The following is a 25,348-nucleotide window of genomic DNA, read 5'->3' on the forward strand; positions in this document are numbered from 1 at the left end:
TCGATTAAATCGATCGATTGAAGTAAAAATGAGCTCAATTTACTTTTATATACATAGTTCATAGACACCTTACAATAATTAGTATGTCCAGTGAATCGTCTGCCAAGTTCTTAGGAGATTGTAAAGAAGTATCCTACTTCCTACTAATATTATAAATGCGAAAGTTTGTAAGGATGTGTGTGTTTGCTCTTTCACGCAAAAACTACTGAACCGATTGCAATGAAATTTGATACGTAGACAGCTGGACAACTGGAATAACATATAGGCAACCGCGTGAAACCGCGGGGCGCAGCTATAAACTGAAATAGTTAACTTGATATTTGTTGTAGAAAATCGTTTTAAAGGTACCTAGTAAGAGATACGTACCATATTTGGGCGGTGGGGGCAAGTTGGCCGGACTGACGTAAATAGTGGGCTCCGTTGGTGGTAGCGATGTTCGGGAACGAGTACCCATATACGGCCGCCTCTGCTGCGGATTGCGCGTCTTTTGTCCTGGAATTATGGAAAAATCTACTTATTATACATTGAAGATATAGCCTATAGCTTCATATTAAAGACCTTACTCTTTGACCTAAATGAAGATCGGGTTGGTGGAGAGATTTGAAATATACTCCGGATTCTTATGCAATTTTATGAATGAAACTGTGTTATTCTATCCATTAATAAATATATAACCAAATTAGGACCTTCATTCAAACAGCTACCAGTAAATCAGTGAAATTTGTAACTCAACATTTTGTGTTTATTTACACGTATCAGTTAAATCACTCATAAAGAAATCTTACATGTTCATTGTAAATTTGAGTTGAGTATAGTCGAAAAGTAGGGTACCTATCTACTTCGTCATGCGATTATAAATTATGACTAAGCGGTCGATATGTATGAAAATGTAATTTTGTATACATTTGATAAGATAATGGTTCGGTAAAAGACATAACACGATAATAAATGGAAACATAAACAGATGAACAAATACAAAAAGTTTTCGTAAAATTAACATTAAAAAGAACAGTAATTTATGTATAAACCGATACCTACTAAAACATACACATATTAACATCATCATCATCATCATAAGCCCATATATTTCCCACTACTGGGACACAGGCCTTTGAGGGTTCAGGCCATAACCCACCACGCTGGCCATGTGCGGGTTTCAAGTTTAGTTTAGTTTTAACATCGCTCACTGACAATTGTTGAGAAAATGGTTAAATTAGGTACTAATAACCATTATTCGTTGAGATAAATTGTTATGAGTAGACCATTATAATTTCTCACTCGCACATGCAATCATTTCTGAGACCTAAAATCTAAAGGTCATTCCTAGGCACGAATGTACAGGGCCACACAATTTGAAACGCTGTGTCCTTATATATCTTCGTATAGTCTTTATTATGATTGATAATTATATTTATTAGTCACACGATGAAATTGGAAATACTTAGTCAGACAGCTATGTTTACACGCAGAATTCAATGATAAACAAATAAAAAAACATATTCAAAACATGTTAAAATTAGACTTATGACTTAGATAGGTAGTTTTTTCCTATTATTCATATATTCTACACCCAGTTGTTTATAAACATCCCTTTTGTAATGACAAAAATAAGCTTTTTTACGTTTTGTTTCATTTATCAATTTTTTTTTAATTTAGATCTTATAAGGATACAAGCTGTATCATAATCAGCATTTCGAAAATCTCCACGCTTATTGGTATTAGTTCAATAAACATTAAATAGTTCTATTAATTTCATACTTTTATATGTGTATATTGTTATTGTTATTATTCAATAACATTTAAAAAAATATTAAAAATATATTTACCAACTTTCATTATTCTAAGGAGGAACGATAATACTGCAACGCAAACTATAAATACACATAAAACAGCTAAACACAGCGCGAAACGTTCGAATTGTTCCCTATTACTATCACTAAATAAGTGTGTGTCATGATCATTTAATTCCATTATTCCTAAATAAACTATAATATTCGAAAACGTTATAACGGAAAAAATAATATAATTAAAATTAAGTAACGAATAATGTATATATTCACATCACTGTGATAGAAAATAACTGATTTCCAGCCTTAAAATAATTGGCTAGTAACGCACTAATATTTGAAATAAAAGCGAGGATTTCTGTTTAAAATCACCGTTCGTAATAAACGCAGTGCAAAAAGCTTGTTGCTTTTTATACTCATAATTATTTTATCTCACAGATTATAATAATCAAATAGGTTATAATGTAACATGAAAGACAACAGATAAATAATATTTTTGTGGTTTTTTGGGTTATATGGTTTTGAGGTTAGAACTGTTGTTCCAAATTTAAAATTGAAAAAACGATTGAGCTTCATTGTTTTTATACATAGAATAATGATTCAAGATTTGTTTTTCAGACTGATAATAATACGATAAGATTTACATCTTAGCCAATCTGAAACACTAGATTGATATATATGCACATGCTATTGAGTTTTTAAATACTATTACACAAAATAAATTATTTTAAACACTTATTTTTCTGTAGATACAAATAAGTGATATTATTGCAATTATAGTAAAACTAGGTGGTGCGCGGTGCGCGGGCTGCGAGCAGCCCGCGTGCATTTTAATTGTAGAGTTTTACCAAAAGAATGTTGTTTTCTTATTGTTATATTCTAGCGATCGACTTTATCATCAGCTCTAGGACTGTTTATTAACGGTTACGCTTATTTATACCAATAAAAATAAAAATAAAAATAAATAAAACAACCATAAGATAATTCATTTTAAGTCTCACTTGTCCTCCAACCTCTTAAAATACTATCCTTAAATGAAAACCCACACAGGAAGACCCACATCCTTAAATGGGTCAATAATTCCCTATTAAACAAAAAAATAGAGACTCCTTAAACGGTTCATTAAAAAAGAGATGATACATACGCTCCGAAATGAGATCCTTCGTCGTATGTTAGGGGGAAGATCGAAACCTAATAAATTATTTTTATTATATGGTTATAAAATAATTAATCTTTCGCTGTAGTATATACAAATCCATAAAAATTAAAATAAAACAAGAACATCAATAATTGTTCACTCTAAAACTGTCTAGATATGGCAGTTTAACAATTGAATAATTACTTATTAGGTATCCATTTTTAAAACAGTAGTGTTTGAACAGTAGCAACATTGAAACTGAAACTTAAAAGTGTTTAAAGTATTAGAATTATTAAAGAATACTTCTTTTTATTAATTAACAAAAAAAAGTATGTAAATCAACACAACCTGCCCAGTGACACTGATATTAGACGTAAAATCAGTACAATTTAACGGTATTACTTTACATAAATACAAAAAAGTATAATAATTAAAATGTAAATAAAATTATAGAATGAGATGAGCTTGCGTCATTCATAATTGTATTTTTAGTTATATTATCTTGATTTAATTAATTAATCATTCTGATAAAACATAAAACTGCAAAAATATCACAATATTATGAAATTACTGTACGATTTGTCCCTAATTGCTAAATATGATAAAGGCTGCAAGTGGTTTTGTATTTTATAACATATATCATAAATAAATTAATCACCCATCATGAGCAATTGTTTATGTATAATCACAGATAATATAATACTATATTAGTAGCACAGATTATACTAATAAGATACTAAGGAATTAGCAGCATAAATTCAAACTCAAACATTTTTTTTTTTCAATTAGACTGAAGAAGCACTTTTGAATCGTCATTATATAGTTTTAACATTTACCACCGGTTCGGAAAGCAGTTTCTACAGAGAGGAGCCGGTAAAAACTTTGTATGTATATCCTCTTTTTAGTCGTATCAATTTTGTATTTTAATTCTGCATGTGGTTCTTATGCGACAACATATGAAATGTTGTTTGGACTTTCATCTAACATACTATACGCATTAATTAATGATATATATAGCACAATCAGTTCAAATTTACTGATACTGCTTATAATGTATTAAATGCACTATTTATCGGTTGATTAAAATCTATTGATGAGAAACCGTGACATTGTAAAATGGTATTCGATATTACGGATTAAGGGTTCGGCTTAATTAAAGCTACACAGATATAGGAACTCGAGTAAATTCTGGGCATCCTTCCTACTAATATTATAAACGCGAAAGTTTGTAAGGATGTAGGTGTGTGTTTGTAGCTCTTTCATGCAAAAACTGTTGAAACGATTTCAATGAAATTTGGTACGTAGACAGCTGGACAACTGGTATAACATATAGGCAACTTTTTATCCCGATATTCCCACGGGATACGGACTTACGCGGGTGAAACCGTGGGGTGCAGCTAGTTATACATAATTGCGATAGATTCGCGTTATAGCCTAACAAATATAATGCGTTTGATTGCAAGCAAATGTTATTGAGGATAATATTTCGACCACATGCAGATTAGATTATAATGTAACTCGTGAAAATATTTATACATATTTTTATAACATAAATTTTATGAATTATTTATATATCTTACAGAGATCTTTGTTTAAAATCGATGTATTCAATGGCAAATTGCTAACAGTACGCATAATTTAGTTGTTTTGTTTTGAACAAGTTTTGAACAACGGATTTGATATAGTATTTTTTTTTCTTTTTTGAAAAATATAATAAAGTATTACTGTTTATCTCTCACGAGTCCCAAAAGAGGTACTCAACGTATTGAGACATTTTCACAGATTATCTGCATTGTCTTTTTTTAGTTTTGATGAAGATAAGGACACAAACAACGTCAGAAATTGATATTGGCCATTGATTTATTCGTTTTATCGCACTCATCTCTTGATATTATGAGATATACCGCCGATAAATAGGCATTCTTTAAGCTACGTATAAATGTTAAATATTATAATAAACGTCTCATCTAGAAAGACGTAAAACAATTAAGTGTTATCGCTCTCGAGGTTTGCTTTAAAAATCGATAGATGTCGCTACGGTGGTTATCGACGGAGACATGAAGAAAAGCGACTATACCGACGACACGCTGCCGTTATGCCCTTTAAAAAGGTGGTACATAAAGAAATTACATATTTCTATAAGTCAATAAGTCTATAAGTCAAATCAAGTATTGAATCATATCCTTGCTACTAATAAGCGAAAGTTTGTAATGTGTGTGTGTGTTTGTTTCTCTAGCTATGTACGTACGTACCAAATTACATCGGAATCGGTTCAGTAGTTTTTGCGTGAAAGAGTAACAATCATGCACATACTCACAAACTTTCGCGTTTATATTATTAGTAGGACTACGTACTCCTTTGAGTTTCATATAACCAGGTCACTATATTTTTATCTTTGTTTGTTTTTCTCGTTACGTAAACAATCCAATTTATATTTAACACATAATTTACAATGAGAAGTACGTACGTAGAGCGAGCAATCGAACGCAGAAGTATAAAAGCATCCATGTAACAATAATGGACACCAGCACCATAGTATACCACATGGTCATCTCCGTAATTCCAATATCCTTTCCATCCTCGACGATTCCATCCTCAACGACCTCATCCTCGATTTCACGCGGGAAATCGTAATTCGGTTGACCGTATATCGGCGACATTTTGACACTTGGAAGATGTTTGCGACACAAACACTTGAAGTGTAACACTATAATGGTTTTTTTAATTGTCTATACGAAATTTCGGATACATTTTCACATAAAGGCGTTACGTTACTGCAGGTACTGTCGCCGTTCGAGTGCTCTCAATAATTTTATCAGATACTATTGACACTATCGCATACTTTCGTGATATGTTCAGTCAACAGATGTAAAGACCATCTGTGGTATTAAAGAATATTGAAATTTAGTTTTTTTTTTTGTTTTTTTTTTTATGTCATAGTCGGCAAAGGAGCTGTTGGGTCGCCTAATGGTAAGCGCTACCACCGTCTTTAAAAATTTGAGGGGGCGTATGGCTACGTCTCGTGGCTTTTCTTTCTTGAATAACCCACTTATTTAAGCGAGAAAATAAACCTATATGGAATAAAGAAGCCTTATTTGTTTCATACTACATCAGCTACGTGGCAGTAAAAAAAATTACAAATTATAGAAGAACGGAATAACGGACAAAAGTTACATAAATTTGTTACAAATATATCAATAGTAGTAAAAAAGCAGCGGTGGCTCAGTAGTGAGAAGCTCGGACTTCGAAATCGATAAAGTCGGGGTTCGAGACCGTGCGAGCGTGCAGGAAATAAATTGATTTTTCAATTTATCTGCACATGCAGATAACATCGCCACTGCTTAAACCGGTGAAGGAAAACATCGTGAGGAAAATTTATATAGGAATAGGAAATCTATCAACCCGCACTTGGCCAGCGTGGTGGACTGAAACCTGAACCCTCATAGGAGGCCTGTGTCCCAGTAGTGGGAACATATATGGGCTGATGATGATATCAATTGTGCTATCCAGATATTTACGTCGTATTAAAGGACTTACATTTATCATGTTGATAGCCACGTAGGAAACAATAAACTAATTAAGATCAAATGTTTTAACAAGATAAGATCAAAGATTATTATCTTATAATTAAAGAAAACAAAACTGATACTTATAAGATAAAAGAAAACGTTGCAGACTTCAAACTAAAACTCTTTAATTCATGTGAACCATTACAAGTGTACCATTACAAGTGTTTACGAATAGTAATTTTAAAAACTACCATCGTTTCGGTAGATTGCTTCTTCTGAGACGAATCGGCAAGAAACTCGATAGCTGCTCTTAAAGTATATTTGTAAAATATAACAAATTTTATTCCAACTCAGGGTTTTAATTACTCCAATACAAGGAACAGAAAATATATCAGGATATACGCGATAGGTACTAATATTCCTTTAAATTTTCAAATAGATTTCCCGAGGTAAATAACAAAATATAAATGAAAATTGTCAAATCTATTCGTGCAAATAAATGATTATATGCAATCGAATGATAGTGATAAATTTGAATTTGAATTTGAATTTAGTTTATATAAACGGTTTGTCTTACATATATTTTTAAAGTTTACATATATCAAGCCGATGTTTCCCTAGCTAGATTGCAGGGCAACCTGTATTTAGGAGAAACAGCTTGCTTCTAATTTAGCCAAATAGTGCACACAGTTAATGTTTGGTATTTAAGTTTTAGAAGATAAGAGTTTTTACGTTTAATTTAAGTATATTTAGTTAGAACTAACATTTTATGGTAAAACGAAACAATAATCTGTGGTATGAGGTAGTAGTAGCAGTAAAGATTATACTAGAGGCTAATAAATAAATAAAAAATTACTTATAGAGGACATCTTGATGCACATGATGACAAAACCCATGACCAATAGCGTCGATAGAACCGATATGTACACCAGAGACAGCGTCGGTGGCCCGGTCTCCACGGCCTTAGTATCAGATGCAATCATACTAAACACTCACTTGCAGTTCACTAATTATTGTATTTACTTCACTATTAGTGTGCTAGAACACTATTTACATAGTGTGACACTTCAATTTTGTTTATTCGACGTCACTAATATTTAATTAAAATATTAGGAGCCATTATGTAATCGTATTGAAATAAGTGCAACGAATTCCTTGAAGAACCAATCACAACACTAAGTCGTATGGAACAAAATATCTTTACATGGCATCGATCATATAATCGTGACATTAAATTTTATCCATTTGTGGCAAATGCTTACTACTCCTATTTCGATATCTTCGTGCGAATATCACCCTTAGGCCATTTGTAATAAGCGTGTAATGTCTAGTGAGGGTGTAATCAGCAAAAGAATCTGTTTTACCTAGACGATGTATGGTGTACAGTTGAGTACTAAATTCAAAGATTAAATATGAAACGTTCCAAATTTTCCTTTATCAAGTCTAAACTATCTCTATACCAAATTTCACGCAAATCAGTTTAGTGTTTTAGGCGTGAAGAAGAGAAATGGATGGACTTAGTTTCACATTTAGGTAGATAGCAGGATAATATATTAAAGTATAAAAAAGTTCAATTATCATGAATCTGGTTGAATGAAGTGTTTTTGATCAAAAATTTGTATCAATCTCTTTTAAGATGTATTAATTAATAACCATAACATAAAGCTGATAAGTTTGTTTGAACTAGATAAACTCATGAACTATTTGATCAATTTTCAAAAATCTTTGAATATGTAACCTTTGAATATGTACCTGACACCTAAATGACATCGTATAAAATTTGGGGTGAGGCCGCCAAGAAACAAACGAAACAAGTATCTGAAATATCGTTCATCATAGTGCTTCAAAGATGGGAGCCCTGTATATTTGATAAGGCTGAAGCAGCGGTATAACGCGCTTGGCCATACTCTATATACGTACTACGAGTAAAACCAGGACGCCCGCTAGTTTCTAATATTAAAAAAAAATGGATAAATAAAACTATTTTCCACTCGTATATCCAAACTCTATCTGGATCGCGGTAATGAAAATCCGATGTCAACACAATCTTGATCGATATTAATTCTATTCTAGAAATATATTTTATCTGTGCGCATTTATGTTGTTACTTTTCTTTTAGCACTTTAATAATATCCTACTATATATTATAAATGCGAAAGTTTGTAAGGATGTATATGTGTTTGTTGCTCTTTCACGCAAAAACTACTGAACCGATTGCAATGAAATTTGGTATGTAGATAGCTGGACAACTAGAATAACATATACGCAACTTTTTATCCCGATATTTCTATGGGATACGGACTTAATTATGGCGATCCTTATCATGATTTTAAGATAAATTCGTGAAATTATTGTGTTGTCGCTGATCTTAAATAAGCGAACAAATTTTGAATTAAATCTATCCGTTCGTTGTTTGTCGCAGTTCGTCAAAATAGAGTCGTCGAGTTTAAAGCAGTCGGTTACATGCAAACATAAAGTTGAAGTTAATAAAAGCGTCTTTAAATATAGAATCCTTTCTCCTTTCTCATGGAAAATGATTTTTGTTAGTGCTTTTGAGAGTTCCGTTTTCAAAGGTTAAAAGGGTTCCCGACCATCTGTTACAAAAACTTTGCTGATTGTTAAATTGTTGATTTTTTCACATATTATGTAATTGTGTTGACGCTCTAATAACAAATAATAAAAAAAAAACAGGTTAAGAAACAATTAGTTAAGAACAGTTAATGGTCATAACATAAATTGCTATAAGAATTTAAACAGGACATCCTTATTTTACTTTAAATATAAATATTCAGCGCCTCACAGATAGTAATATCAAAATAATCTATGCGTTATCGTTAAATTATATCGGCATTCGAGAATTATTCTATAATTTACTGTTTATGTTTTGGTATCAAATATTAACACAATCAAAAAGATTATATTTGGTACATTAATCTACCAACATTTTCTACATTTATTTATACAACCTATTTTTTATCATTTTAAAATGAGCACGCGCAGGTGCCGAGGGAGTTACCGTGACGTCTTAAAGCAGTACTAATTTAGCGCGGAAAATGACAGAGCGGCGCGGCTGTCTAGCGCGTTCACTTTCTCTGGAAATGATATTGTTTTATAGATGTCATCTGTAGTCTTAAATGTGTTGTATTTTATAATTCTAAATATTCAAAACTTATTTGTCAATCCATCAATAATCATTAATCAGTTATGAAACAACATGAATTGATAATATGTTATTATTATTTTTCACATTTCTCAGATAAACATCACTGACGTCTTCTTTATATTATAAAATAACCTAATTTGCTTAGGCTTTAAGAAAATACGTAAGCAACAAAGACTAATCGACTATACATAAAACGCCAATAATAATAATCGAACCTATCCACCACTGTTATGCAAATAATTAATAAATAATAAAAAAAAACACACAAAAAACAGGACAAGCAATATTCATTGTAATTCGTGAATTCTGGGTTAGGGACATTTTTTGTTTATCGGTGAGGTAATTACCTGAATATGTGAGACAGTCAACAGAATTAACTCCATTTAAATACTTGACTATTGCGACATATGTGACGTCACGTCTGAGGGGGGGGGGGATATAATAAGAGAGATGTGGGGGAATTGCATGCATCTGGAAAATCTTAAAAATTATGTATTTAAGGATAATATAAAACCTAGAGGGCTTGGTGAAATTCATGCGCCCTAGGATGTATCTAGTCATTGCAGTGTGAATGCAATAAGCTGATGATGATGAAAGCAAAATATAAGAAAATAAAACTTACTGTATTGCCGAAAACCGACCACAACTAACATGATTAACAGAAAGGCCATCCAAAAAATAAGACTCGTATACATTTTGCACAATTAAATTCGCAGCACAAAGATGTAGAATAATCAAAAACGAATATTTCATACCTTTTGTACAGATAATTAATGAATCTAATCTATATTATTATCAAAAAATAAGTCGATAACCCAGATAAGAGTCTCTATTGTGGATTTAATTGAAAACGTCGTGTCATGGTAAGAATGCGTATTAAAATAACATATTTTTTATTTTAAATTACTTCCCACCTCTTCATTCAATCGGTTTACGCAGTGGAGGAGCGTGGGAAGCGCCCTTTTATTAATTAGGAAACTATAAGAATGATTTAGATAGCCAGGCAGACGGATAGTGAAGTTTTGATGATAGACTCCTTACCCTTTGGGCACAGAACCTTATCACTCCACATGTATAGGTGGGCTTCCGGCCGGACAATGCTGGTCAAAACAATGACAAACAATTATTTTTTTTATTAATAACATTCGTGACGTGCATCACGGTAATCAATAGCGCCATCTATACGCAGTAATGAACATAAATATCTAAATAAATAAAAATGTATCGCCAAGTATATTGTTATGGGTAAAACTCGATATTGGGTCGACCAATTCGCCTTTTTTTAACGTTTTTTTTTAAGGCACAAGAAAGATTATTCTGGAGAGAAAAATGTGAAGAAACGGGTGAAGTTGTGGCGGACTGTTAGTAATTAATGTGAATGTAATGGATAATTATCATATAAAGATAATGTTAGTATTTCACAATTCATACAATATTCTTAAAATATATAAGAAAAGACAAACGCTCTTAATTATATTCAGCTGGCGTTGCAAAAACGAGGGAGGTTCTCAATTTAAATGATATTTTTTTATAATTTTAAGTTATATAGCATTAAAATGCTTCATAAGTGTTTTTTTTTATTTTGTTCAATAACGCCGTGGGTTTTCAACCGATTAATGTGATTCTTTTTGTTTTTCATCGGAAATTGTTGTCATTTTAGAATCTGAGTGATACCTTCCAACCACAAACCAAAAAACATACCTTCCTACAGAGTGGTACCCTCCACCAGGGACACATATTTAATACTTAAAACCTATCCTATATATTCCTATCTTAGTCAAACAACGGACGAAATTAGTTGCTTTCGCATTAATAACATACTTTATTTGCGTAAATATTCTAGAAGAACCATGATTAAACTGTAATCAAAATAGAGAAATCATAAATAAACGTGCACATAAGGTACACTAATTCATCCTAAATCAGTTTATTACCTAGCATTACTCCATTTGCCAATGGTAGTACAACTTTAACCCATGTCCTCATTTGAAAACTAGCTGCATAATATACACTACTATATTAAGAATTTCTCCCATCTACGGCTAATGTTCGTGTAATTAGATTTTTTCTACTAAAAACTAGTATTTCTATAAGTATCTGGTAGTTATAGTTTGCTTGAAACACTATGCTGTATGATGATTCCGTAAAGACTTGAGATTGATGTTAAACTATTTGGAGTTTTGGTAGATAAAATCATATTAGTGTAATTTGTTTTTAAAGAAACAAAATAAGTGTGAATCCTACTAATATTATAAATTCGAAAGTTTGTAAGGATTTGTGTGTGTTTGTTGCTCTTTCACGCAAAAACTACTGAACTACTGGAATACGGAATAACATATAGGCAACTTTTTATCCCGATATTCCTAAGGGATACGGACTTACGCGGGTGAAACTGCGGGGCGCAGCTAGTAAAATATATAACCACAGAATAATTATTCCGTTGTTACATTTTTTGTTTTTCATGAAACAGAATATGATATCACTATACACATATATGATGTCATCATAAGAAAAAATCGAAAAGGGACATAAAATATTCAATTAGAATGTTTGTTATGTATTTCTCTATTGACGAATAAATTAATGGTTTAATGTGATTTTGATTTATCAATTTTGAAGTTCCGACGTAACTTGCAAGGGCAACCTTGATACAGTTCTTGTACAAATCAATATAAAATTCATATTTCCTTTGATGAATTGTGCTTCTTTGCTGTTATTGACACGAGAATATGGAAAGAAACTAGGAAAATATTAAAAACTTAAATCACTTTCTGCGTTTGCCTTCACACACTGACGAGATAACTATCACGTCGGCTAGTTTTCAGGCATTAATTTCATCAGCGTGTAATCAAAATAACTATGTAGTTACACCACATACAATTATATAGTATTAACATTCTTATGTGTATTGGAATATTCCTCTTTCCATTTACAGGGGCGTACGGCCTCTGCAAATATTCATGGGCGGTGTTAGCGCTTATCATGAGACGACCAGCTCCTTTGCCGACTTTGACATAAACCAATAAAATTCCTGAACCTTGATATAAATGGATGATAACAAACTTACCAAAGTATCTCACAAGGACGCCATACAGAATCCAGAATATCAAAATATTTAGCGCCAAAAATAACAGTAAAGTTAGTAAATTGGACATTGTTCTAATGCTATCGGTATTTGACGTATAACTGGTGATATTTTATCGAACATAATATAAAATTAAGAATATATAATGCGATAAGGTTTATCGGGTGATTATTTAATGACGCTTGTTGCTTTGAGAATAGAGGCGTAGGTATTCCCTACACCTCGATTCCAAATTTTAGATTCAAATCTATAAAGAATATTGAAGGGAGGTCACAAGGAATTATAGGGAGTACATTCAATTGATAACATATTTAATTTGTCCGTATTATTTTTATTTAATCATATCTGTATGTATACTTGTTAATATCATCTGACTTTCTTATTATTATCACTTTATGACTTTGAAGGTTGTATGAAAATAATTGGGGCTAAGTGTTGAAAAGGAGGGTTATCCCAAAAATCATAAAAGTTCTAGGTATCCTAAGTATAGGTAATATAAATTATTATAACATAAAATAATACATAACAACATTTTGACAATTTCATTCAACAATAGTGAACGAAAATATTTATTCGTCTCAAAATGTTTAGTAGGCCCAGAGTTATATGGCGGGACGAGCTAGATACTTATTGTAAAGAATGGCTCAAAATTTCTCTCAATAGGGAGATGTGGACTGAGGGAAGAGAGGCCTTTGCCCAGCAATGTGAAAGTCATGGCTGATTAAAAAAAAATGTTTTGTCTAAAAATAACACTTTAATAAATTGGTACTGATATATAGCTTAGTAAAACAAAACGCCTTTGGAAATAATGAATAAATAGTTTTTATCGATTCGGTAAACATTTGCTCGACAACTTTCAGCAGGCGCCGACAATTCAGTAAAATTCAAGTTATTTGATGCTTTGATGTGATAATTACTTTAGTAAATTTGAAATCTGAATGATGTAAAAAATTTAAGGCTCAAATACGGTTGGCGCCAGAAATTATTAATTTTAGACTTAAGTGAACAAAATATAAAAAAGTTCAAAATTAGTATGTATATTATGATTATTACACTACTAAGTTTTTATATAAAAAAATAGATGGTTGTAAATATTATGAAATAAATAACAGTTCTAATATAAGTTCAGTTCTAACTTTTATGAACCCGTAGGCGCTCTAATTAAATTTTATTGAGGAAACCACACAAAAGACAAGCAAAACTAGAAAATGATGTCCTAAAGAATAGCGTCACTATAGAATGACTGTAATTTTTACAATTAATCTTATTATACAAACTATGTATGTATTTAATTATGAAGCGTAGAAATAAATATTATGTAATAAATATATATCATGAAATTGGAAACAATTTTTGGAACCAATGAAACCTACGTCTAAGTAATAAAATAGATATAGATATTGTATTTTATATAATACTAGCTGCGCCCCGCGGTTTCACCCGCGTAAGTCCGTATCACGTTAGAGTATCGGAATAAAAAGGGGCCTATATGTTATTCCAGTCGTCCAGCTATCTGCGTACCAAATTTCATTGTAATCGGTTCAGAAGTTTTTGCGTGAAAGAGTAAAAAACACACACAAACATCTTTACAAACTTTCACATTTATAATATTAGTAGGTTTAACACCCATCTAAGCTTTTAACTCAAGCTATGAATTCATACAATGCTATAAATGAATGAATAACAATAATGCTATAAGGGACAACACAATAAATAACCATGACGATTGGAAGCAGAGATATTTCATACTACTGTTTTCCGTGGCTACACACGTGTGCTCTGTGCAAAAAAGCAGTGGTGGCTCAGTGGTGAGAACCTCGGACTTCAAAATCGATAAATCAGAGTTCGAGACCGGGTGAGCGTGCAGGAAATAAATTGATTTTTTTTTTTTCAATTTATCTGCGCATGTTGATAACATCACCACTGCTTAAACGGTGAAGGAAAACATCGTGAGGAAACCGGCATGTCCAAGAATTAAAAGTTCGACGACATGTGACATCTACCAACCCGCACTTGGCCAGCGTGGTGGATTATGGCCTGAACCCTCATAGGAGGCCTGTGTCCCAGCAGTGGGAACATATATGGGCTGATGATGATGATGATGATGACACGTGTGCTCTAAGAAAATTACCAGTATTTTCGCCATACATCCGTATTTATAAAACTACATAATGAATGATGAATGAAATGTTCTACCTCAGTAAGATGAAATGTATGTAAATAAATGTATATACAGCCTCCTTACTATCTCCGGACGCAAAAATTATACCATATCGCCGATAAACTAAAACATGAATGAAAGATTAACAAATAAACATATTTTCGCATTCAAAATTATATTAGCCGGTAATTACTTTGATTAAACTATTTTATATCATAGTTTTCATCAATTAAACATACCGAACTTTTACAATAATTATTATATAATATTTTCAACAAACTGACTTGTAAATTATAGTTGTAATTATTAATTGAAGGTACAGAAAGCCATGCATTCTCAGCAAGCTATTTAAAATTTTATCGATATTCTCTGTAGGAATCCTATTTATCCTACTAATATTATAAATGCGAAGGTTTGTAAGGATGTGTGTGTGTTTGTTGCTCTTTCACGCACAAAACTACTGAACCTAGTTACTTTATAAATAAACTAGCTGCGCCCCGCGATTTCACCCGCGTAAGTCCGTGTCACGTAGGAATATCGGGATAAAAAGTAGCCTATATGTTATTCCAGTTGTCCAGCTGTTTACGTACCAAATTTCATTGCAATCGGTTCAGTAGTTTTTATCCTTACAAACTTTCGCATTTATAATATTAGTAGGATTAGTAGTAGTAGGATATTATAAATATTACTGTGGGTAAGGAAGTAAGCATTATGACGTCTGGATGGTTGCTATAGCACTTAATATCTCGTAGCCATGGTAATGTAGCCTCGATAGCCTGATCCCTAGATAGTATTACTACGCCATACGTCGCCATAAAACGCAATACTGTATGAAATATTTCAAGGACATGTATCCAATGATATATTGAACAATTTAAAATCCATTAAATGTTTCGAGTTTCTTGATAATTCTCACTTTAATGAATTGTTTAATATTTTACGATCGGTATCACGCAATTAAAATATTTAATTTAAGCCGTTTGATAGGTACCCATCAATGTTGAAATTGAAAGAAATAGTACTGTCGTTTTAGCATTTATTTGAATTATGTCATATTTAAAAATAGTTTGCGCAGTTGTACAAACAATGCAACACCGAATGGATAGTCTCATAATTATTTTTTGCAGTAACCAAACTGCATTCAAATTAAGAGAAGGCACCAGCTTTGAAATAAAAAAAAATCATCAAAATCGTTTCACTGATTGCGTAAACCGTTAGTTCTAAAAGTTATAAAAGATAACATACCAAAAACAACAACAGTCTAATTAAGAACCTCTTCCTTTTTTGAAGTCGGTTTAAAAAAATAATAATGTCACACATTTCATAGATATTAATCAAGTGGATATTCATGTCGATACAACAGTAGAAACACTCTAGTAAATACGCAATTTATATAAGATAACAATGATAACTTACGTTTTTTAATAAAGTTCCCAAAGCAGAACCACATCCAAAACAAATACAGGCACATAAATATAAACACACCGGACATAACAGACGTTACGACATCCATCTTTGTTTATTCACTATTAAACACTCGGGCAAGCAAAGAGTTTGCATATAATCTTATCTTTTATTTTTCCACGTCATTATCATGGAATTATCGAATTTCGAATTTGAAATTCGAACGCGAACGAACGAACGATAAGTGAGCTAGCTGGTGAATGAAGACATCGCGACATATTGTGGTTAGCGTACATTATGACTCTACATCGATGCGTCCGTAAGACCTACGTACATTTACCACTATAATAAAGACGTGTATGAACAAGACAGTATATTGTATTATGTATACAATCAAGTACAGAAAACCTAAACATGAATAAGGTATTAGTATGTCCTAGTTCTTGTATGACCTGTACCAATTTGTTCATTTAATTCAATTGTAACAGAAGGGATCTCATATATGACAATCACATTAAGCTGAGTTTAATTTTAAGGACATTATTACTCATTGTTGCCTCTATTGTAATCATATATATATAATTGTATGGAACTTATTAATAAATTACTATGCATCTATTGTATAATCCCAAAGGATTAGATTTAATTATAGATTATAGAGGAAGTGATTAGCATTTTATATATGACTAGATGTGTTCCGGGGATTCAACCGCAAGTAAGTAAAGAAGGAATATTATTATTAGCCTTAGTTATTCTTTATTACATCAGCTATCTGTTATTGAAAGTCCCATCAGAATCTGTCAGCTGCTCCAGAAATTATCTCGGAACAAACATACAGATAGACATAAATAGTTTACATCCGTAAGTAAAAAATCAGCGGTTATTTTAATTTTACTAACAGACATTTCTATTTTGTATATTGGTATAGATTTAAAATATATTTACTATTTTGTTTGCATATTATTAGCCAATGCTGAAATACCATTTTACTTTAATATCCCTTTCATACTTAAATTATATGTATACCTAATTAAATTATTACTAATTTTTATTTTTAAATAACCTTAAGATGAATTCAATTGTGAGTTATATGATACAAATATAATTAAACTACTACAGAAATATATATGAATAAGAGAATAAGTATATATCGTCTATATCGTTATACTACTAATATAGTATTATGTTATATGTGGTATACATCAATTTTCCACTAAATATAGTATACATGAATTTAATTACGACCGGTTTCTTTTTATCACCATTGCTTAAGAGTTTTATATTTTATGCTACAATACCTAAAAGATAATAAAATAACATTAATTGTAAATGAAATAAAGATAATTTCATGACTGGTTCATTGCTTATATTTTAGGTGTAAGGATAATTTCGATAGTATTCATTATAATAAAATATATGTGTACAGTTCAGTTCAAACTGATAACATACAACATACTACTCAAATCATTTCTTTATTCAAAAAGACATTGAAGCGCTTTTGAATCGTTATAAATTAATTATTTACAGCTAGTTTGTATAACAGTTCTACAAAGAAGAAACTGGCAGGTAATCAAAAAAATATAGAAGTGAATATGTATATGTTATTTATATTTTTGTTTTGCTTAAAACGAGCATTCCAATATAACTGCAAAGAACTATATTTATTATCTTTAATCTATTGGTTTAGCATGTTTGGGGTGCTATACCCAATGGGTAATAAGACTTCGCTGTCTGTCTGTATGTGTGTATGTTTATCCATATGTCATCTTCATAAACCGTGATATTTAGACATCTTTTCTTCAGAGATTATGTACTGTTGTCTCTATAATAACAAATAAATAAAAAATTGCGCCTAAGCAAGGGTTGGCAGGGTCATAAATTGGATAGGCGACGAATTTTTTATGCAATTACTCTAACTTATTTGTACGGACCTCTTGTTGTCGCGAATCCGCCTCGAAATAACCGATTTTTCAATTCTACAGTTTTAGTAGTAAAAAATATCAGATTTATAACATTACGTTCCAAATGATTCAACTCAAAAATACTCGACCGATTTAAACATCACTTACGCTATTTGTTTATTTATTTATTATTTTACGTTATTATGGTCAGAAAAACAAAGATAGCTTAGTTCCCTCCTACAATATTATTTTAGCAAAGATAACCCACAATCGTGTCGTAAACACTTAAAATATAACATTTTCTTACATATTCTTATGCTATATTATGTTCCACGAATTAACAGAATATAGAAAATACAAGTAAAACCTAGTTTTTCTTTAATAACGTACGCCTTACTAATTAGTTAATATGTGAACTAAATATTTACTAAACCCGTTTAAGTTTATTAGTAATTTAAATTCCATTAATTTTTAAGTACTAGTTTATATATGAAATGTCTTTTTTTCTATTTAAATGTGTTAAACAATACGTGATCAATGGGAAATTTAAATACAAATGTTCATTTTGTATATTACAACACTATTTAAAATTCGATTAGCATTTATTAATCCCTACTTAGTATATTACAAATGCGAAAGAGACTCTGTCAAACGATTTCGGCACAATTTAGTACAGAGATAGCTTAAGACCTGAGATTCCTTTGATTACTTGGGCGAAGCCGTTCAAACTAAAAACTCAAAGTCAACCATTAATTTATTTAATTAGACTTCTTTTAGAAGCACTTTTGAATCATCATTTCAATAAAGTCTTAACATTTACCACCGGTTGTAATAAAAACTCGTAATTATGATACAAAAGATAAGTTTTAGATGTATGTTTGTATTACGTGGTTATGTCAATTAATAACTAAAACCTCATTAATGACAGAACACTTGAATAAAAACAACAAACTATTTGCTGATTTTGTTTGAGAGTGTCGCGCCTTTAAATTTGGGTCATAAAAATATATGAAATGCTTCGTAATCTGTATAACAGTTTGCTTAGTAACCACATTATTTAACTTGTTTATGATCATTTTTACGAGGAACAATTAAACGATTATGTAAAACGTTTGCTTTTCAATTGTTATATTATAGAGGAAATAGTTTGAATTGCTTGACTCAGATTAGACAATTCCCTAAACAATTATTTGTATACCTACCGACAATCCGGACTGTGAATGATTGTAAGAGACCATAATTACTTCGAAATTAAAACAATGTATAAATGACTAACGGTATTTAGTTACCTATTAGAAAATGTTACATATAATAAAAACAAAAGGGTAAATAACTATCATCGTCAGTATGATTAAGCCTATATAACTCAGTCTTATCACAGCCCAGAATAAATAGTAATCTAAAATAAAAATGCACTATGATCCGTTGAATTATTATATTAAACCTACAATAAGCTAGAATTATTTATAACACCCATACAACTGAATAAGGATACAAAATTCCGTCCACCTCTTTGCTCACCAGCTCACAGAACACTCAAACGAATACCTCTTTCTCGCTCTAATTCAAAGGTCATTTCAAATTAGTAGGATTATAAAAATACTTACTCAGTTCATAACACAGGACAATCGTGTTGAAAAAACAGAAGAGGAATATAAAAATCAAAATAGCAGGCACGGACAGGACTAAAACAATTGCGACCGTCTCTTTGCTGATCATTTTGAGGTTAATCAGGCACTGAATTTAGTAAATGTCTAATTACATACAAAATATTGTTTTCGGATATGTGAAAACCTATCCGATACTATCAGGTAAGCGATAATGTTATCAACAAATGGTAATGACAGTTTGATAATTAGCATGTACCTACTTGAGTGTTGTAATAAAATGATTTCAGTTGTTAAGAGGCATCTGGCATGAAATGACGTGTTTTGTTTTAGCTTCATAGCATTATAAACGAATTACAAATCAAATGAAATACATTTATTTAGCTCACATAATATGCTTACTGCCATTTCTAAAGGCGTGCCAAAAGTTAAATTAATAATGTTAATAAGAGTAGGCAACTCAGGCTTTTACGTTGCCTGATGGTAAATAAAAATCCCTAAAAAAATACAATAATACAAATACAAATACCTCTAAACACAAAAATTAATTTAAAAATAATTAAATACATCTATGAATGCTTTAGATAGTTTTAGCTGATTTAAAAATAAGGGATACAAAACAGGGTTGACGACGGGATATAATTCCTTCAATTATTAAAGAATTGCTACACCAATTTCTTTATCGCCTTATATTTTAATTCCTAGGATGTCATTAGAATGTGCTAGAAGCAAAGCTTAGCTGATAAGATATCTATCAATGCTACGCTCATGTCATTGGACCATGTAAACCCGGATATATGTCTACTAAATTCTCAAGTCTAAATATATACCTACTAATATATGTACCTATTATACCTAGTATACTGTATAAATAAGATAATATGCTTGTCTCTTCTTAACCTCTAAACCACTGAACCGATTTTTATTAAATTTGGTACAGAGACAGTTTGTGAACCGAACCAGAACATAGGATAGTATTTATTGCGGAAATCCCGCGGAAACGAGGACTGTGCGGGGAAACCCGTGGTTTTCCCGTAGTAATTCTTAGTCTTGGTCAGTCTTATAAAAGCACAGTATAATTATTATTAAATTAAGGGTGATTAATTGATTATTGTCTAGCATTGATATCTTATCATCTGGATTAAACACAAATGTATGCGTCATTTATGTACAATTTCATCTTGATAAAATAATTGTTTTCTTATAAAACAATTCATCATAAATTAGTTTTGTGTTTGTTGAGAAATTGTTTCCATTTCGTCGCATTTAAACTTTGGCCTGTTTCTTTCGTCGCCAGGAACGCCAGTGACCATTACATGGCCATTTACAACCGACTTCATAAAAAGAAGGAGTTTGATAATTCGACGGTTTTATTTTTTTGTTATATCGTATCTTTTTACTGGGTCAACTGATTTACGATTCTTTTTGAATTTGAAACCTGGGTGACTCCCATATACATAGTCCCATTTAGGTACGTTTAGTTTAAATAGAATATTTGAATGCGGTTTTCGTTAAAAATAATTAATGTACAAAAGTATTATAGAATCTTCTCGCAAAACATATGTATATAATTATATTAAATATACCCTATTCTTAATTTTTTACAGTCATTATCTAAATCCAAGCGAAGACAATCCTAAAAACCAACAAATCATTAAAACACGTTCAGCCATTATTAACTTATAAATGGCGTAACTAACGCGGCTTACATATAAAATGACTCTTTTTATTATGAATACTCAATAACCGAATATTCAATCAAAATATTTCTAGGGAGTCCCTATTTCTGCCGCCGTGGGGGTCGCGGACGCATAGTAAGCAACTCCCGTGGCCACTTCACTAAAGCAGCTCGACGGAACATAGTAGGGCTTTTATATATATATATATATATATATATATATATATATATATATATATATATATATATATATTGCACGTATCGCTCTTCCTTGGAACACAAATATAGTTTCAATATCTCCTGCCCCTCTCTAAAGAACGCATATAATATCTTATTAACAATTCGATACGTTTAGATTGAAACGGTAATTATCAGATAATTAACACTTATCAGATATATCAATAGTGGTTAAGTGCGAGTCGTACTCGCGCCACTATGTGTTCCGTACAAATAAGTCAAGGAAAGTGAAATAAAAAGTCACCAATCAATTTATGACTATTCCAAGCGTTGCTTGCCGTCATTATTTATTCGTTGTTGTAATAACGACAACAGAAATACATCACCTCTGAAAATTTCATCTATTTCACGGTTTATGAGATACAGTCCGGTAATGGATGGACAGCGAAGTCTTAGTAAACATCACCCATTGAGCACTAAAATCCCTATTTAAATAGTAATAATATACTATTACTATTACTATTACTATATCGTATTTTGTCATGGATTTAATGAAAATTGGAAATGTAAACATACTTTTTGCGATTTACAGTAAACACTCAGAGATTTTAGTGTTTTATTAAATATAAAATTTAAATAAAAACTTACAATATACAGAACACATTTTTCTATGCCTCAAAAAGTTCATAGTTTTTATATTTAAAGATATATGACTTGACGCCAGTTTAATCAAGCACTTCCCTTTAATCAAGATAAGTGTCTATATTATAAAGATTACAGACGTCGTGATATTATAGTTGTGTATTAAAAATAGCGTCGGCAGATAAAACGATTTAATTTTTAGGATTAATTTCTATCTGATGTAAAAGATATTGTAATTAAAGGCGACGCTAAGAACATTTTCCGCCGGCTGATGTAATATAGATAAATAATATATTTGTGTGCAAACACAAGAAAGCACTTAATTTGGTATATAAAATAGTTCTTTTCTACAAATAAATCACGGACGTTCCTAGCAAAGTAACACTGCAAATCTAAAGTGGAACCAAATAACAACAATTTCTTATCAAACACAAAAATTGCTCCAATCGTTTGAGAACTCACGGAGTTATCGAGTAGCAAAAAATGAGAACTCCCTTCGTTTTTGAGAACTTTTAATGATGTTATAAGAAGGGAAGATTAAATTTTGTATGTGTATAATATACAAACCTAGTTGAATGTTGTTTAAGTTGATGAAAGTCGACGCTGAAGAACAGAATTATATGCGATCTGCTAATTTTACGAACAAATATCAAATAACAATCCATCTACAGAAACTTCCGCGTTTTTTAGCATAATTATACTAAAACCTAACTGCTAAGACAATCTTGTAAAGCACACATAGGGGTGGTTCAAAAGCACCTTCGTAATGTGCCTTACATTACGAGAGGGGGGGCAAAAGAATTTGAGTGGTCCAACTGGTCGGCTTCCTGTCCTTGATAATACTCGAGCGATGCAATAAACTGATTTATGATAGGGTCGTCAACAAAACAGTTTTTTAACCGCGTCCGATTCAGTTGATTCTCCTTAACAAACATATGAATGACGAAAAATTAAAAATTATTCCTAATAGGATAAGTGTTACACTCTTATTTTCTTAACTTATATTTTAAAGTACTTTACGCATAACATTGGCGTATAATTTGTTTGTTAAACGCTTCAGGTGAAATTGTAAATTCGCCGAGTAATTAAAATATTACGATATATTATTGCCTGGTAGATCGTTTATTAGCGACACGGCGTCCTTTTTAACTTATTGCACGTTTTAGATTTATTTCGATTTTTTTTTGACTATGAATAAACAATATTAGTGAATAAATTTATTATATTGTAATCCGTCCAAATTACTCTGATTTCGTCAGAATTTATGATTATGGTAACCCTATTTAACACATTCTTTTTAACAAACAGCCATACATCCATCCATCCGTCCCTACTTACAAACTTTCGCGTTTATTATGTTATTTGGATAAGGGTCTTGTTTGAGTTTAAATTCATTATAACATTATTTTATCAAACACACTTTAAAGCTTTTAAATCTTAATACAGATAGATATAAATGAAAACATCAACAGGTATATCAGCAGAACAGCAACAGTTTTAGAGACTTTATTTACAGCTATTTTTCTGACTGTACAACGCAGGATGCAATTATTCAATTGACATCTGACTCTTACATTACATCACATTATATAATTGAACTCTGCCTACGTTAAATACGAGAGAGTATATCCAGTATCTATATAACTCATACACAAAAAAACTATCTGTTATACAATTTGGCTGAACTATAACATCTATTTAGCATCTATTTTCATATGAGGAATGAAAACAATCCGGGACCTAGGGTCAACCAAACATACATTGACAAATCGACCCGGGTTTCTAAACCTTTATTAACTGACTGAGTGGTTCCAAAAACGACACAGTTTCTGAATTCGGAGCAATGAATCATCGTTTTTTTTTTTCAATTTAAATAAAATGCAACTCGTTATAAAAATATATCGGGCTATGATAAAAAATAACAACACATAAATACATTGGTTAATTGTTCCTGATACTTCAAACAATTTAATTTATATTTATTGAGTATGAATTCAATCGTTTGACGGAATAAGGGGACAATCAAGACCTCATACTCGTATGTTACTATTTAATCCTGTTTATTTATTATGAGCCTTATTTCCCCAATTTGATACCAATCAAACGTCCTTTAGAAACCCAACAATAGAAATAAATTTATTAAAAAAAACATGTACAGAAATGCACTTAATCAAACAGTGTTAAACTACACAAAAACTAAAATAAGAGAAAATAATAACTCACCGATAAACGAGAAAAATCTTATGACGAGAACACCAAGAATTAAAATAGCAGCCAATAAAAACATGAACAAAAACTCCATCCTACATAAACACACACACCAGTGTTATTCACAAACACACATTCAGTATGTACCTATTATTATATACAAAATCCACGCATATCATAAAGTTGATTATCGCACACTGAAATGAAAAATCGCTAAATATTAAAAAGCATTTTCATTATAGAGATAATTCTAATCTTATCTGTATTTGGTTGGGGAAGAGAAACCTCCGTATGCGGTATGACGTTTCATTGGTGACTGTATCCATGTGATCATTTTTAGGTATGAAATGTGGGAGTCGAGCACGCTTTGGCACGAATTGGACCAGCTCACACACACACACACAGGACACAGCCAGGGGGGGTGTGGTACCAGGGTAAGTACCACACCCCCACAGAAAACCGGCGTGAAATAGTGGCATGCCACTGTGTTTCGTACGGGACCGGAGGCCCGATTACTTTTCCTCACCCTTCCCATTCCTTCTTTCCAGTCAATCCTTTCCTTATCATTACCCCATAAAGCGGGAAGCGCATTCGCAAAGGCTCTATCTCTGCGAATGTTCATGGGCGGTGGCGATCGCTCACCATCAGGCAAACCACCAGTTCCGTTGGCCGCTATGAGATTTTTTCAAACAGGTTACAATTGATTTCATTCGCCGTATCGTGGCCCTATATAGCCATTTGTTGAGATGATTGAATTTCAATTTTTTTCATTTACAAAGCCTAGCGCCAATCCATACTATAATCTATCTCTGTACCAAATTTCATTCAGATACGTATACATAGTTTTCGTGAAAGAGTAACAAGCATCCATACATCTGTTCATCCATC

At 31.6% G+C, this 25,348-nt stretch overlaps 1 protein-coding gene across 3 annotated transcripts in view; it reads right to left on the reverse strand.

The window, feature by feature from the left end:
- Positions 1 to 25,348, reverse strand: part of LOC119836717 (spore coat protein SP85-like) — a 39,385-nt gene that overhangs the window by 1,532 nt on the left and 12,505 nt on the right. Inside the window, exons 1-2 of one of the 3 annotated variants that reach the window (XM_038362152.1) lie at positions 16,260 to 16,603; positions 367 to 492 (exon numbers count right to left, since the gene is read on the reverse strand). In XM_038362152.1, the coding sequence (XP_038218080.1) occupies positions 367 to 492; positions 16,260 to 16,356 (223 nt within the window). In that variant the 5' untranslated portion in view covers positions 16,357 to 16,603. Of the gene's footprint in view, positions 1 to 366; positions 493 to 5,392; positions 5,586 to 16,259; positions 16,604 to 25,348 lie in introns of those variants that run through there. The other 2 variants (XM_038362150.1, XM_038362151.1) reach the window with 2 other exon arrangements.

This window comes from Zerene cesonia, chromosome 25 (assembly GCF_012273895.1).
Source record: "Zerene cesonia ecotype Mississippi chromosome 25, Zerene_cesonia_1.1, whole genome shotgun sequence".
Classification (NCBI taxonomy): Eukaryota; Metazoa; Arthropoda; class Insecta; order Lepidoptera; family Pieridae; genus Zerene; species Zerene cesonia.